This window comes from Halichoerus grypus, chromosome 3, assembly GCF_964656455.1.
Source record: "Halichoerus grypus chromosome 3, mHalGry1.hap1.1, whole genome shotgun sequence".
Lineage (NCBI taxonomy): Eukaryota > Metazoa > Chordata > Mammalia > Carnivora > Phocidae > Halichoerus > Halichoerus grypus.
Window position 1 is genome coordinate 16326177 of NC_135714.1, and position 17778 is coordinate 16343954.

The 17778-nt window shown below is 40.4% G+C and overlaps 1 protein-coding gene across 4 annotated transcripts in view; it reads right to left on the reverse strand.

Annotated features, from left to right (window-relative positions):
• KCNIP4 (potassium voltage-gated channel interacting protein 4) overlaps positions 1-17778 on the reverse strand; it is a 1107245-nt gene that overhangs the window by 90348 nt on the left and 999119 nt on the right. For 3 of the 4 annotated variants that reach the window (XM_078068446.1, XM_078068444.1, XM_036120817.2), the window contains one exon: positions 14096-14220. In XM_078068446.1, the coding sequence (XP_077924572.1) occupies positions 14096-14220 (125 nt within the window). The remainder of the gene's footprint in view (positions 1-14095; positions 14221-17778) is intronic. The other variant, XM_078068445.1, reaches the window with a different exon arrangement.

Sequence of the window (17778 nt, forward strand, 5' to 3'; positions counted from 1 at the left end):
GTCGCCCAACCAACTGAGCCACCCAGGCGCCCTCCAACTTGGATTTTAACTGCAGGAATTGTGCTATTTATTTTCTGGGTGATAAGGCAGGGAATTACTGCTTGGAATATTTTTTGTTCTTCCTTTCTCTAGATATTTCAACAAATAATATTTTATGATCTCTTTATGGGATAAGGAGGTGTATAATGATGTAGAAAGGCTACATAACTAGATAGCTGCCTAAAGATGAAGTGATGTAACCACGTATTATGCTCAGAGGACCAAAAAAGAATTTTAAAAAATAGGAGAAACTGTCATTGGCCCATTTATGCAAAGCCAAAGCAAAAAAAAAAAAAAAAGAAAGAAAGAAAAGAAAAACAAAACAAAAAGAAAAGGTGAATACTTGGTTTCTGAGAAGGTAAGGACTATAATGCCAAATTGCAGTAACTCTCTTGACCTACATTTTTGGAAAATAAAATTTTCTCCTTTCCTCAATGTTGTGGAATCTATTGTGTATATTGGTCATATTATATGTGTCTTAAACAAATTTCAGAATTTTTTGATGATCGATAGGTGATATATTAAAAACAAAAATAGGTGGGTAAGAGGATGGGGTAACTGGGTGATGGGCATTAAGGAAGGCATGTGTGTGATGTGATGAGCACTGGGTTATACGCAACTGGTAAATTATTGAATACTACATCTGAAACTAATGATGTGCTATATGTTGGCTAATTGAATTTAAATTAAAAAAAAGAAAATGCTTGTATTTTCATGAATAAAAAAATAAAAACAAAAATAGAAATTAGGTTGTGCATTGGCCTACCTACAGTGGTTTAAAATTCACATTGGAAAAAAAATTATTTTGTTTATTTCCTTATTGACTTATTCAAATGCTTAAAAGAACATGTCCACCAGGCGGAAGGATTTGGTAGGTGCTATTTAAGCTCACTCTAAACATTTCTCTGTTAACCAAGGATTTTTGAACAATAGAAGGAAAGGGTTCAAGAGGATCCTGAGTTAATCTGGAATAATATCATCTACTCTAGTGAAATGGTCCTTTGATGTTCCTCTGTGGTTTTAAAGGCACTCTTTCTTTTATTATTTATAAATTATAGTGTTCAAAGTTTTGTGCATGGTGAGTAGAGGTTGCTATGGCAAAATGGAACTGGAAAAAAAAAAAACCCCAAACTACGTCTGAGTCCTGGTTCTGTCACCAAATGGCTTGTCATTCTGTACATTAGCAGTAAATGTACTGCCCCTTGTTTCCTCTTCTACAAAATGTCAATATTTTTCTTGATGTGGCCTTAAAATGATATGACCTAATGTGAAAATGGCCTGTGTGTGAAAGCATTTTATGATAATGCATAGTGCATAATTCAAGCATTATTAACATATTAATAATATACCACATGTGATGACGTGGTTCTTTTTCCTTTTTGATAGTTCAGTGATGATTCTCAAAATCTTTAAGGGTTATATTTGCACCCACTAATGCTCCAGCTTTGCCTTTCTACTCCTGAAGTTTGCCATACTTTATTAACTCTAATATATTTCTGTCCATTTCTCTAACATGATCTTCAGTACCATGTAAATTGGTCTTTTATGCAAAATAATTTATATGGTAATTACTTTATCAGATTGGCTCAAATACTCTTGTCTTGAATTGCTAACCTCTTATCTCACTCACAATGAGGCGAACAAGCTCAAAAACACTGCTTTTAAAGTGTTTAGTAGGGCTTTGCAGGAAAATTTTTAGACTCCTTTTTACTTCAGTAATTCCATTAGTAGTGTTTATTTGGTGGTTAGATTGTAAAGCATTTGAAAACAGAAGCACTGTTTCCTTAATCTTTGTATCCCCTTGTTTCATTTTTTTTTTTTTTTGGCAGACAAGCAAAGCCAGAGAAGCACCCCCAGATGAGGTGTTTGGGAAAAGGTGGGGGTTCCTGCTCAGGACTGCAGGTGCTAGAATCTAAGGATACCTGGAACATAGCTGGTGGTAGGATCCAGAGTCTAGACCTCCACAGAGAGTTCACCTACAGGGGTGGCACAGAACCCAGGACAAAGAAACAAGAGGGAGACCAGAGGTATCATAACATGGGAAGCAGGTCTAAAGGAAGAATTAGCCAGGACAAATTCCCTGAGGGTGAGATTTAGTCCTGGGGGCCCTTTGCAGAGTGCACACAGTCCCGCTCAGGGTTAAAGAGGGAGTCTGAGCAACAAGTGCCTATTAAGAACATACTGTATACCAAGAAAAATACCAGGTACTCGGTATATGTGGGTAAGCCCAACATCAGTGGCCCGGCCCTCATTAATGTCCCATCTCGTAGGGATTCAGTGAATAAATAAATTATTATCACAGATGATGATAATGCTAAGAAAGAAACAAACTGAGTGCAGTGACAGAATGTTTTGGGGAGTAGGTGTTTGATCTACTCCCATGTGATCAGAAGAGGCAGGATTTAGGATGTTACTGGAACCATCCATACTAAATAGGAGCAAACGTTTGTCCTGGGAAACAACATTTGAAAAGACCCTGAGAGCAGAAAAAGCCAGAAGCTCTTCTCCACAAGTGATTTCTTTTTCCAGCGATGTAAATAAGAGTAACGTGTGTATAAGACTGTAGTTAAGACCACCATGGAAAGTTGTTGGGGGGAGTGCCTGGGAAGCGGGACTTTAGGATGAGTAGAGAAGCAGTGCAAGGACAGGGTTTGTAGTGAGCTCTGATTCTCCCAGCCACGCACAGGCTCCGCCTCCTAGTTTCCTCTGGCAGGTGTCATAATTCAGTTATCTCCCTGGAAAGAACATGTGCTTAGGAAACTGACAAGAGCCCAGCCTGGCTGCAAAGCAGAGAGCGAGGGGTGCGAGACACAGCTGTATTTCTAGTTCAATATTGTGCCCATCCCCATTAGTTTACTTCTGTTTACCTGGAGCTTTCCAGACACTTTCCCTTGCAAGACCAGGGTGCTCATGTTTTCCTTCAGTTCTGAGAGCTGCCCTAGATCTCTTCCAAGCACTTCTCTTTCTTCTCCTGTCAGGCTAGGTTTCTGCTGCCCACCATCAAAAAGTCCTAAATGATAGCTATTTCTCTGTCCTTTCCTTTATATCTCAGCTAGCACAATTTTTAGTCCAATTCACTGTCACATATAGGCCAGACTACTGCAGGATCTTCCTTACTAGTTTCCCCTTCCTCATTCTCCCTCCTTGACCAAAACCATTATCTGGCAAATAGAGTTTTTAAAGAATATAGGTTCTATCACTCCCCTACTTAAACTATCCATGGCTTCCTACCACAGAGAATCAAAGCTAGCCTGCAAGGCTCTGTGTGACCTGTTCCATGCCCTGGATGGTCTCATCCCTTCTCCTTCAACCACAGCCACAATAACTTTCACTATTCCCTGGATATTATAAACCCTTTCCTGCCTTAGGGCTTTTGCACTTGCTGTATCTTCAACCGGGGATAACTTTTTCCTTGCTCATGAAGAGTTGTTCTCTCTTTAGGTCTGAGATAAAAACCCTTGACTAAGGAAAGCTTTCTGTGTCAGTCAGGGTTCTATGGGGAAACAGAACCAAGAAAGAGGGAGAGAGAAAGAGAAAAGGAGAGGGGAGAGAGGGAGAGAGAGAGAGACGGAGAGAAGGAGAGGGTGGGGGGAGAGAAGGAGAGAGAGAAGGAGAGGGGCAGAGAGAGAGAGAGAGAAGAAGAGAGAGGAAGAAAGGAGGGAGGAAATGAGGAGGGAGAGAGAGAATGAGCAGTTGATGTTAAGGAATTGGCATGGCACTCACAAGTCTGAAATCTGAAGGGCGGGATGGCCGGCTGAAAATTCAGGCAAGATTTCTATGTTACAATATTGAGGCAGAATTCCTTCTTTTCCGGGAAACCTCAGTTTTTGTTCTTAAGACCTTCGACTAATTGGATGAGGCAGACCAGGTTATCAAAGTACGCTTCACTTAAAGTCAGCTGATTGTAGATGTTAATCACATCTACAAAACACCTTCACGGCAATATCTAGATTAATGTTTGCCAAACAACTGGACACCAACGCCTAACTCAGTCAACAAATAAAACTTAACCATCATGCCTTCGAGGTTCCCTGTGCCCAACTGAGTGTCACAGAATTCTGTCCTATCATTTTCATTGAATGTACCACAATTTGCACTTAATTGGTTTTTTCCTTTCTTAAGTTTGCATTTCCTGCACTAGACTCCAGTGTTTATGAGTTGAGGACAATTCTCTTTTACTCATATAATATGTATCCAATACGAGTGAAGTACCCGGAACATAGTAAGTACTCAATAAGTGATAGATGCTCCATATGTTTGTGGAAAGGATGAATAACCAGGAAGAGCTTGACATGAGAAGTTGTGACTCAAACTCCTAAAATTCTATGGGAGTTGAAATGTCACATATTAGGTCTAATTCATTAGAACGTGCATAGATAAAAAAAAAATTACAGATTCTATGTCATTTCCTTTGACACATTTCTTCATATTTCCCTCAAGTTAAATTAATCCACACAGATTTAAGAAGATTTTGAGTCTCACACATCAACTCAAATGTAGCATTGAAAAGACTTCCAAAGTTTTGGCACTTATTTTATTTTAATGAAGATTTGAATGCCTGCCAGGATCACTAAAATAATTGCCAGTTGGGCTTATATTAATGAACACATTTAAGTGGGAACTGTAAGAAAAATGGAAGATGATCTGCTTTTATGAGGTCGGTTCACTGCCAGCCGCTTGCAGTATGAATGGTACCCTGGATTTGTTTTTAGTGCTAACCACAAAACTTCTAAAGTTGCACAGCAGGCTCTTTGGGGAACATGCGCTGAATTCGAAAAATTATTTACCAGGGAAACATTTGTGTGAACAAGTTAGTTCTTCCAAAAACAATGAGAAAGAGTAATGCCATTCAAAGTTGATGCACACAGAAGTCTTACCACCTCCTGGTTAGTTTTGAGTTAACTTTGAGTCCTCAATTCCTCTCATCTTTTCAATCCAAACCATCAAAATGGCCAGTCAGCTCAGCCTCCAACACACCATATTTTGCCACCATCCTGGTCTAAGCAACACTTCTTTCCCTACTTTCCTGAACCTTCTTTCTCAAGGGTCTTCCTGTTTTCTTTGGTTCCCTACACTCAATTCTTCTTAGAGCAGCCTGACAGAGTCATCTTTAAAAAATCATTACCATATACTATATCTGACCCTTTTAAAACCAGTACTTTCTCAGTATCTTTAGAAATAGTAAAATAAAATGAATAATCCAGGTTCCACACACTAACCTCACCTCTGCCTCAGGATTCATGGTTGTTCTCTCTGCTTGGAATGTCCTTCAGGTGGCTGTGTCCTTCTTGATATTCTAGATTCAATTAAGAGCCATATCCCCAGGGAATTCTTCTCTAACCACCCCATCAAAAGAAGCTCTCTCTTCTGCCTTTTTATAATATATTTCATCACAGTTCTGATCACACCAGGGATTTCCTTAATTGTTTGTTTATTGTCTTATCCCTCCCCTTCACCACCCCTGCCTCCCCCAGCTCCCACTGGAATGTAAGCTCTAAGAGAACTTACCCATCATTTTAGTCAATGCATCCTAAATACCTAGTTGAGTGGTGGGCTCATATTCAGCACTCACAGAATGGATGATGGAAAAAAATTATGTTGAGGTAAAGTCTAAGCTGCGATGTGGAGAGGGTATAGAAGTTTGCCTCATGAAAGGTAAGGGAGTCATGGGGAATAGCATTCTCTGCAGGAAGAAACAGGATCAAGACTCATCAGAGGGAATCACATCAATTGCAGGCAGTTCTTTATGGCTGAAGCAGAATGAATAAAAGATAGTACGAGATGAGACTGGGAAGGTAAGCAAGAGCTAGCTGGGTCACTGTAGTACAGAGAGAATCTAACGCAGGGTTGGACTTATAGCAGACACTCAACAAATACATGTTGATGAGTGCATAAGGCTCTTGAGTTTGTCTTCTAATGGCAGTGGACAGACATTAACTGGTTTTAAGTAGGAATCAACAGGGTCCTATTTGTGCTTTAGAAAGATGCTTTCAGCTCCTCTGTGCAGACAAGTTCAGAGGAAGATAAGACTGGAGTCCTGGAGATTGGGAGGCCATGTGGTAATGCAGATGAGAGATGACAGAGAGGCAAGGGCAGTGTAGAGGAAGAGGAAGAGGTAGATGGGAGAGATATAAAGACTAGAAAACTGACTGAGCTTGGAGATTAATTAGATGCAACAGGTTCTAAGGGAAGAATCCAGAAAGACATCTGATTTCTGGGTGACTGGATACATGGAGAGGTAACATTTATTGAGAAAAGTCAGGTTTAGGAGAAAAACAAGCGTTAAATATCCTGCATATATATTCATTTAATGAATGTACAAGCTATTTTAAAAGTGAGGCATTATATGGATGATGCAAGATGACTTTTATCTGTTATCTTGGTCTAGTAGTTTTATTCTAAAACCAGATACTGAGTGGTACAATGGGCCACACATTTGGAATTAGGAGTAGAGAATATCAAGATGAATCAGGCTCAGGCCATGGTCTTTAGGAAACTCATAGGTTAAACAGAAATAAGGTCCTTAGTCCACTTTTTTTTTTTTCTCTCTCTCTCTTTTTGTTGGGGAGAGGGGCAGTTGTGGATACTGGTGTGGTGAAGTGTTGGCATAGCCCTTAAAAAGTAAATCCCTCTCTGGAGCAGGGGCAGGGTAGAAAGTCAGTGCAGAAACTACTGTCTCCCCTATGGGGATTCCCAAGCAATCAAAGAGGAGGCTGAGAACTGGTGTGCTAACCCACTAGACCAATTACCAGGTCAGGCTCAAAGTGTCCCCAAACAGGAACTCCTGACCAACATGTGTTTAATGGTTAGCTGAAAATAAAATTAAATATTCACAAATTGCTCATTGTTAGCTGTAGGATATATGTATTAACAAACCCAGTTGTGTCAAAAGAATCCCTATGCAAAAAAATACCTAGGAGAGTAAAGAAGAAAGTTAAGCATACTTATCTCCAGTGAGGTGGAATGAGGAGTTGATTGTAGATGAGACACTTAAGTGCCCCCCACATGATTTCAAAATTTATGCCCCCCACATGATTTCAAAAATTAAGCATGATGCTTAGTTAGTTTAAAATAAAAAAAACCCGGGCGCCTGAGTGGCTCAGTTGGTTGGGCGACTACCTTCGGCTCAGGTCATAATCCTGGAGTCCCAGGATCGAGTCCCGCATCGGGCTCCCTGCTCAGCAGGGAGTCTGCTTCTCCTTCTGACTCTCCCCCCTCTCATGTGCTCTCTCTCTCTCATATAAATAAATAAATAAAATCTTTAAAAAATAATAATAAAATAAAATAAAAAAAACAAATAAAGAAGAAGCATCCAAATGCCACAGATTTTGTTTAAAACTCTCGTGTAAGGTGATATACTTCAAGATGACATTCCAGAATGTTCACTGTGATTTCAGTTACTTCTGTACTTAGTAGAATGAGTTGAGAAGAGCTGAAGGGCTCCAATGTCTACTGAGCACACTCTCAATGAAAGAAATTATGCAAAATATTTTTCATCATCTTCTCACTTGTGTGGGCATTAATAGCCTGAATCTTCGAGGAGAATTTAATATCCAGAGAAGTTAAACCATCTGCTCAAGGTAGAAAATGTGTCAGTTGAAAGGTTTGAACCCAGTAAAGCACTTGTATCATGCCAGTATTTGGAAGTCAGAAGGGCAGCCATGTTTATCTGCTGAGACCTGTAGACAAACTTCTCAGAAAACCCTGCTTCCTAGAAGTCTGACAGAAAATTCTGCTGGGGCATAGAAAATAATATTTTAACTCTGTTCTTATACCTTGATTTTAAAGTACATGAGTAATACTTTGCGCTTAAGGAAGATCTTCTATCTGAGTCTTTCAAGAGCAGAACAAAACCAATTATTACCCACCCCCCTTCATGATTGGAAGAGAAGATCTTAATCCCTAATTTGCTGACAGGGAGACAGAAGCTGCCAGGGATGAAGTGATTTACTGAAGGTTACACAATCAGCCTGTGAAGCCTCAAGAATAACTCTAAGGGCTCATGATAAAAGAGCAATTGCCTTATGCAATTAGCAGCTTATTTCTCTATCCTAAACACCATATCCCGCTCTTTTTCAAGCATGTGCTAAAGTTCTCCTCTCTCCCACCCTACCATAAGTGGGATTTAGTGCTTTTTATATAAAAGTACTTTGTAAAAAATGTAGACCCCTATAATTTCATCCTCACTTCCCCTCATCTATTTTTAAAGATGCAGTGAGTTCTCAAACTCTTCAAGTGGTGTAGGAAAAAAACCCATGAAAAAACTTTCATCTCCTGCTGGTTCCTTTGGCCACATTAAACCTCTTGCAGAAATCAAGGAAAAGTTTTGTGCTACTATTGGCAAAATCCCCAAGGAGAGGTCTGGATTTTAGGTACAACACTGAGGGTGGGGATTAGCCATGCTTCAGATGTGACTTCAGATTTAATTTAGCTGCTTGGGTTGCTGGCTTCTGGGGTTGCTGTCTCCTTAGGAACACTGCTGTGATGGACACACCCTATGGTGACTCCTCGTAAGTCACATTCTTTTTAATCTCCTTGCCTTGAGTGCTGGGACATACAGAGGTGGTAGGATGAGATGTCATGCCCATGACTATATTACATTATATAAGACTCTGCCTTAGCAGACTAGAGAGATTCTCCCTTGCTGACTTTGAAGAAGTGAGCTACACGTTATCAGAGATTCTGTGAGAAGGCCATGGATGGGCAAGGGACTACAGGCAGCCTCCAGGAGATTAGTGGCCCCAGGATGACAGCCAGCAAAAGAGTGGGGATCTCATAAATACAACACAGGGACATGAATTCAGCCAACAACCATGTGTGCTGGGAAGAGGATCCCAGGATCCAGAAAGAAATGCAGCCCCAGTTAAGTTGCTTCTGGACTCCTGACCCTCAAAACTGTGACATGATAAATGAGTGTTTTTTAAGCCACTACAAATGTGATAACTTGTTACACACAATTAAAAAACCAATACAGACATCCTTCATTTTTAGGTAGAAAGGATATTAACACTTAGCATTTTTAGGGAAGAAGGGCATTACCAAGCATTAAAATGACACCTTAAAGATATATTTGAATCTAATGGTTACTTTGATCTATTATAATTCAAATTAGTGAAAGAAAAAGAAGCGGGGAAGGATTTGGGGCAGGAAGGCACCAGGTGTCCAAAGCAAATAGATCTAACTTCTTGTAACTTTCACGTCCTGCCTTAAACAATGGGAAGGATATGCTGTAAATTATTAAGTAATGAAAGTAAATGTCAAAGAGGCATAGCCATATTAAAACTTAATGCCTCAGAAGACCATTCATGATCACCTAAAATTGAACTGAAGTTATGCTTGATTTTGAAAGAGAACAGCAAATCAAGTTTATGAATCATGTGTATGGATACTTATCTGACCTGCCGGGTCAGTGGTTACCAAATGTGGCTTTCTGTTAGCTATCTATTAAATGGGATTTTTTTTTTTTAATTAAGAAGTTTAGAAAAAAATTATTGAGCATCACTTCAGATTTAACTGAGTCAGAATCATCAGAGGTAAGACTTGTTACCCACCTACACACACATTTCCCCAAGGGGTGGAAACCCACAAAAGACCTCATAAGGTTCCAAAGTAGCCAGTCTAACCATTGGTATTCAAGACTATGGGACTCATCACAATTAGGTCAACTCTTTTTGTGACAGAAGCACCTTATGACTAGGATTTTATGCATCTAGTTCACTGGTTGTCAATCTTAGCTGCACATTATAATTACCTGGAGAGCTTTATAAATCCTGATACTCAGGATTGCTTCTTCCCAGAGCAATTACATCAGAATCACCAAGCATGGTACCAACCTATTTGTAATTTTTAAAGGTCTTGGCATGATTGCAACATGCAGTTAAGTTTGAGACTGCTGACATGTAGAGAATACCTTGTAGGTTTCAGCATCCTTTCTAATACATAGGTACACAGCTCAAAACCCAAAACACTGTGGGGGAGGATGTAGGCCAACCATGACTGGCCACTTCAATGGAACACAAAACTAAGTTTTGACTATTTGGAGATTTACTATTATAACTCCTTTTTATTGAACTTCATGTTTATTATCTTAATTTCTCAAAAACAGACAAAACTCAGCCAAAAAAAACACCAAAAATCAGGCAATGTAGGCATCACTATCCCAATTTATAGAGATAAGGAGGCACAGACCACTGATTCAAAGACAGCTGGCTAAACAAGTAAGATATGGACCTGCGTCTGAGTGACCTGAAGCTTATGATATCTTCACAGTGATTCTTAGAGTGTGGTCCCCAGACCAGCAGCATTAGCATCACCTGGAAAATTATGAGAAATGCAAATTCTTCACCCCAATCTCAGACCTACTAAATCATAATCTTTGAGGCTGGGGCCCAGCAATCTGGGTTTTATCAAGTGGCGCGAGCCAAGCTACTCATGCTGTTTGACAAAGTCCAAGTATGGGGGACGATCCTGAAAACAGGAGACTCCACAGCTGGCTCCCGCTATTCTCTCTCATTTTGTTTATGGCAATCTTTATAATTGTGGGAATATTTCTGGGGTTTCATGATAAAGTGACTACCCATCTTAGTTACGCCTATCTAAGCAATCATAATGAAACTAATTCCACGAGGCCCCCCAGGCGCCTCAGAAGCGGCAAGATTCTAAGAAAGGAACAGCTCAGGCTGTTCCACAGCTCACTATATTTCCTGCGCTATAGAACAAAATAGCAAGATGGTCACGCTCTCTGTCTAGCACCTTTCTCTTTGCATATTGTTTTTTAGTTTTAGCGGAGGTCAATAAGTGGAAATCAATAAAGGTCATGTTAATCATTACAAAGGAAAAATAAAAGAAGGCTATGGCTGTTAATCCAGAAAATGATCTAAGATTATCTCAGTCAATTGTGAAAAAACATAATCACATGTTACAAAAGTATGGAAAAACAAAAAAATCCTAACATATAAATAAAGTTCCTCCGAGGCTGTCAGGAGGAGATGCTTGCAACCTGATCCTGTGTCTGTGTCTCCTCATTCGCCGACGCCGTCCTTTCCTACGAGAGACCCACCCCGGCTGGAGCTGGACTCCAGCAATCAAGCCTTCAGTTGATTCCAAGGCACACTAAAGATGGAGAAACCCTATGCTATATTCTGCATTTCTATCAGCTGCCTACTTTTGGAAACTCAGTTCAGCAGGTGGTAAGAGAAATAAAAATGTGGAGGTGACTCAGAAGGTAAAACAGAGTGACAGGCTGAGAAATTTTCTCTTACTAGCATACCTTTCTCCCATTCCCCGTTTTTATTAATAATCTGTGTTGGATATGAGGAAATGCTATCAGGGATCAGGTACTGAGAAAAGATTGGGGGGCTCTGGCAATCTTTACAAACAGGGGTGATTTGCCATGGTGAGTTTCTTTATATCAGTGTGACTGTCTTAAGATGTTGGTAATCAGTTTATCCTTTTAATAAAAATATAGGGAGTTTTAAACGGTTTCATTAAAAATAAATAATCCAATTGGTTCCATGGAAATGACTTTTTGACCTTAAGAACTTGAGATAATTGTTGTTCAGGAAACCAAGAGTAGTTGGTTTGCTTTCTCTGACGCTAAGCTGGTTCAGATTGCTGCCATCCTGTTAAACATGAGTGTCACTGCCTTGCTTTCATGCCTCTCTTGATATAATTCAGGATATATTTATTAGAGTTGGACATTTGACTAGGGGGGAATAACCACAAATGAAAAGAACAGTTGTATTTGATTTATCAGAGACATCAATTAATATTTTCTGAGCGAACTGTGGACTTCTTTCTCGTAAAGGAGTATGTGAATATGCTTTGGGCACACTCAGGTCTGATGGACATTGATCTCATGGCGCAGGATTGGGGGACAGAAAAATTGATGCAGAGAGAAGAGAAAAAGAGAAAGAGAAAGGAAAGGGAGGGAAGTGAAAGAAAAGAGACAAGAACTGATAAGGAGAAGAGACAGAGGAGGTAGAGAGGAGGGAGAGAGCACAGGAAGAAGAAAAGAGCAGGGATCAGGAGGGTAAGAAAAGGGGAAAGCGAAGGGGCCTGGAAAAGAAGGAGGAGAGGAGAAGAGGAAGAAAAGAGGCCAAGTAAGCAAAGACGAAAATAAAAGAGAGCAATAAAAATGAAAGAAAATAAAAGACAAAAATAAACGAATGCAGACCTCAGAGTCTGGGCAATTTCTGTGAAGTGCCACTTGGAGAAGACCGACCTGCAGAGATGCTGCCTCTGGAGGTTAACGATGGCAGTAATCGTGACTTCAATTTGCAACAAATGGTACACAAAGCAGCCTGACCCCAAATGGAGAGACCTTCCATCACGGCAGTGGAGCGATAACATAGCAGGGATGCTGAGAGGTTGGATGAAATTCTCCTTTATTTGACAACCATTTTGTATCTGATTGCTACTGCCAGTGGTCATTCCAGCTGTTTTTCGGTAAGTGTTTGCTCTCTCTGCATACTGTGCAGCATAGACATAACTAATAATTCTCTAGCCTCACTTCCAAAGCCCCTTTCTCTTCATGCATGTTTATTTACACGTGTTATCTTGATAGATTGCACATCAAGACTCCTTTTAATGAGAGTTGTGTCTGTGTGGAGCAAGTGCCTATCCCCATGCCATCTCCCCTCTTCCCACCCAGTCTACCCCCACAAAGGCCTGGGTGTTAGCAGAGAACCAGGTTTCAGAGTAGTAATGGGGAGAGAAAAACTTAGAAAGCCCAGGCAAGGAGAGTGGTGAGAGCAGAAATGGGGTGGAGAGACACCCCATGGAGTCAGAGATGGTGGAAGGTTGTGTGCAATATGCATGATGGAACCCTATAAAAATATTCTGAAAAGTCAACTAGCGTTACACATTCTCTGAATAAACTTTTATGTGCATACTGTGGAAGAGGCAGAGTTTGTCATTTGGTCTGCATGAGGTTGCACTGAGGTAGCAATTGAGATGGTCAGATTTGAAGAGGCTGGAATTAGCAGAACTCTTTGGACACTGTAGAGTCTACAGACCATGGAATGGGGCTGTTAGGGGGAAGACTTGAGGAGGGATCAATGCAATTTAATTTGGATCTCAAAGGGTACCTACAGTGTAGCTACTATGGTTTACATATGTGTAAGAACATAATACATCTTGGCCCATGTATGCCATTTGATTCACAATCATTTGACACTCTTAAGGACGAAATGCCTTTTTTTTTTTTTTTTGTAAAGTAGACTCCATGCCCAATGTGGGACTTGAAATCACAACCCTGAGACTGAGTCACATGCTCTACCTACTGAGCCAGCCAGGTGCCCCAGGGATGAATTGCTTTCAAATAAATTCATGACAAGTCTTCTCTCCTATATAAACCAGAAGCGCCTTGAATATCTTCTCTAGCTTTTGAATAACCTACAGAATCTAGCTTAATACTAAACACATACCAAGTATCCAACAAGAATGTGTCCCTGATCAATTGTTTGGGTCACTCATTGTCTCTCATCCTCACCTTCTGGTATGCATGAACTATCACTCCTTTTGAAGATGATTCCCTCAGAAAGGAGGTGCACCTGAATCACAAAGAACCAGATGCAAGGACTACCTACAGACACTTATGGTCTAGAGTCATTGGTAGCATGTTTATTTAGAAACTTATAGTGACTCTTCTCCAATGTCAGGAATGGTGTTCCTTGATGGGCCTTAATCTATAGTCAAGATTCAAGTCAAACATAAGACTATAGTTCAATAATGAAGTGAGAATTGAAGCTTACTGAAATGATATCATTACAGCCAAAACCAACCAACCAAACAAAACATACCAAGAACCGAATTGAGTATGCCTTTTTCTATACTTATCCTTGTTTAATGTGCACCCACATTGTATGAGCATTGGTGTGCCAAAGTGACTCAAAGTCTAAATGGATATTGACAATATTCATATCTAGGAAAGATCCATATGAAACATACATATGATGGGGCTCTCACAGAATCATATGTTTCCCCTCCTTCCTTCTCACTTCTCAATGCTCTGCTGAGAAGAGTATGAAGGTAAAGTCAAAAAGGAAGTTCTTACATTCTTAAATCCTCTGTAAAGAATCTGGAGTTCTTTCTTGGTAAACTTGCTCTGGGCTTCCAGAAGTTCCAGAGCCTCAGGCCGATGCCGGACGGTGGCCATCTCCAGTTCATCTTCCACGCTGTCTGTGGAGGAGAACCAAAAAGAGGCTGAAGAACAGTCATAGGTCACCGATGCTTATACACAACAACACAGGAAAACAGTGAAACATTTACTGGATGTCTGCGATTTTTCCAGAGGAAGGATTCTGATACCGCCTAAAGTAGTCTTTACATTTCCCAGAGTTTACATAACTAAGCTAAGACAATTCCACATAATCTTTTCCCCCCCAAACTCTAATGATTTGATATTACAATATTAGCATTTTTATAATACAGTTTGAAGAGTGCACAAAATCACGAATAACCTTAAAACCTGGAATTGGTGTGTATATATACCAAGTATGGGTTAGAAAAATGGAATTTCAGTTTAATGACAATCAGTATTACCCTATGTATCACACAACTGGGAGGTAGGACTCTGCTAATACTCTCTGAGGATTCCACTGAAATCAAATATTTGGCCTGGGGCTATAAATAAAGTAGCCAGGTCAGGTGCTGAAGTGAGTAATCAGCTGCTGATTTGACGGGTATAAACTCAGTGTTCATGGGTGCACTCTGGATGGACTGGGCCTGAGGAAACTTCTGGCTAGACCCTACTCTGTTAGCCAAAGGAGTCTATAGCTACCGATAAATTCTAAAACATTGTACTTTCTTTTGTGAATTATATTTACACTATAATTTCTCAAAGATGCTCTATGTAAAAAGAATAAAAATCTGGGAAATGCTGTAAATGCTAACATAGTTTGGGACCAAAACAGTGGAAATTAAAGGTTTCCAGAGGATGTGCAACAAACAATTCTGTTTAACTTTGTTTAACCCAATTGACCCCAAAGTGTATTTGTCCAAAGAACCCTTTCTCCCCACAAGTCACATCTGGTAACCTATACATATTTGCCCTAGGGTCCTGTAGAACACTATTTGGGAGGTGTTGGAATATATTAGGATCTGGGTGCTCAGGTCTCAAAGTATAGGATCCTTGATTAATTTCAGCTTTTTTGCAGTGGGGCCCAATGGAGGCCTAAGACATTCTTCTTGCCATCCGCCAATCCACACCTTGGCTAAAGAACTCAACAGGAATAGAAGCATCCAGGCCCAGCCCTGAAGCCATGGCTTGCTAACCTCCATTATATTCTTTCCTCTTAGCTACAGATTTCCAACTCAGATAAGTGAAGCTCAGGAGAAGAGCTTTTTCTCATCAACTCTGCACCCAGGGTGTTCCAATTCCATGTCTTATGTGTCAGTTGGAAATATAGTTATCGTTGCCAAAAGTCACATCATTCTGATACTCAGTGCTGCCTTTCACTAACACCTGTACCTACTTCCTTCCCTGTCTCACTAAGTGCAGTGATGGGCCAGCGCTCTCACAGAGCAGGGATAAAGAAGTTTCCGCAGAACCCTAATCCTGGGGTGTCCTAATGACTGCCCTCAAGTTTACAAAAGACCAATAATGGCAATGAAACAGGTACTTAGAATTGTCATGTTTGTCAAAATGGGGAAGAGGGGATAAAAGCAGACATTTGTTCTGTACTTTTCATATTGTAATAGTTTATTTTGAAACAGTGAGATGGAAAAGCTGCAGGATAGTGATGGATGGAAAAGAATAATAAAAGGGACATGAGAAGATGGGAAGGCCAAGAATAAACTCGACCTGACAAGCATAAAATTGATGCGAAAGTAAGCGAGATATGCACCTGAAGGATGTGTAGAGGCCTACGGGTGGCTGGGGAAATGGCAGCTAGGCATTCACAAATTGACCTCAGGTTGGACTTTACAGGGAAACTCAAAAAAGCCCAAATGGGGATCCTTCAATTTTTTCCTTCATTCACTGGAACATTTGAGTAGAATGGGTTGATTCTACTCAATAGGTCCTGAGCTTAGGGAGGAGGTACTCCCTAAGATTGCTGTTGATCCAATGAATTGGACTATGCTGTTGTTATTGTAGTTGCCAATGCAGAAATAAATGCCCTGGAACAGACTTGATGTAAATAGATAATACCAGATAGAAAGACTCTGCTTTCTTGAAAAATACCTTCACATAAGCTTCTTTTGAGTCGATTACAGTGTAATTCCCTCGGCTTAAAATGTTCCCTTTTCTTCTTTCTGCCTGTTGAAATGTATATATCCCTTATGATCTAATTTAAGTATTACTGCCTCCTCTTTGAAGCCTTTCCAGATTGCTCCACCATACAGAACTGGTAGCTCCCTGGACAGAGTTCTCACACCCTACCTACCTCTCATGAAGCATGCAAAACATAACATTACGAACTGTTCATGCCTGCCTTCTCCATTGTGAGTTCCTTGAAGACACGGGCAATGTCTTACGGATATGTATATCCTCTGGACCTAACAGATTCTGGTACCCCATAGTCACTCAAGAATTATTTAGTGTATGAATGAATGAATTAATGGTTGAATGGGTCAATCAGCAAACAAATGATGTTGCTACTAAAGTTTCCATTCCCCTGGGACCCCTTGAACCTTAGCAACCCTCTAGAAAATTATTTCTGAAACTGAGGTTTGTGGACCATTGGTAGACCTTAAATGCCTTCTTTGGAATCACTGTGTTCTCCACGCCTTGTTCTGAGAAACACAGCAAAAGCAAAAGCAGAGGAAATTTTAATCAGATTTTTTGAGTAGTCTTTCAATCATTGCACAACTTCTCTAGACCCAGTGACCCTTCCACTGGAAAGAAACAAAACAGCGCATTCATTCTTTGGCCTTTGTAACCACACAGCAATCTGAGCCACACCACCAACACACTTTTCTTCCTCCAGCTGTCACAGACTTGCTGAGGCTGAGACGGAGACAAAAGACCCAGAGCCGGAAGGTCAGTGTAATTGAATTAAATGTGTGATAGGATGAGCAGCATGCACAATATTCAAAGCACCACACTTGAAGCATCTGTGGACTCTTGTTTTCCCAGCTGACTAGTACCTTACTTCCTAATGACTCCTAACTGCCAAAGGGCTGTTTCTATTTCTAGGAGGCTGATAGGCTCTAAAAACCTGAAATCATCAGCAATTCACCAGCAGACAGTAAAAAAAAGCAACACCACCTAATCCAATCAAGACTGATTCCTGGAGGCAAACTCTGGAGAGCACAGCATGATTCTGCACAGGACTTGAAATCCACGAGTTGACTCAACCACCTTTTAGGAGCATGCATTTAGGGGGATTTTATTTTATTTTATCTTAAAGATTTTTATTTATTCATTTGAGAGGGAGAGAGCAAGCATGGGGAGGGGGAGGGGCAGAGGGAGAAGCAGACTCCTCGCTGAGCAGGGAGCCCGATTCGGGGCTCCATCCCAGGACCCTGGGATCATGACCTGACTTGGGATTCACACCCAAGTCTCTGTTGCCAAATCTTATGTTCTTTCTACTTTGTCACATTCTCTCTCAACACCAACAGAAATAAGAATGATAAAAAAAACATATTTATCTCCTCTCCTTTTCTGCATTGTCAAATGTCTCAGAAAAGTTGACTAGATCCACTGGGTCCATTTTCTATCTCCTGCTTCTTCCTTTATCTCCTACAGTCTGACTTCTGACACGATTATGGGTGGAATTGTATCACCTTAAAATT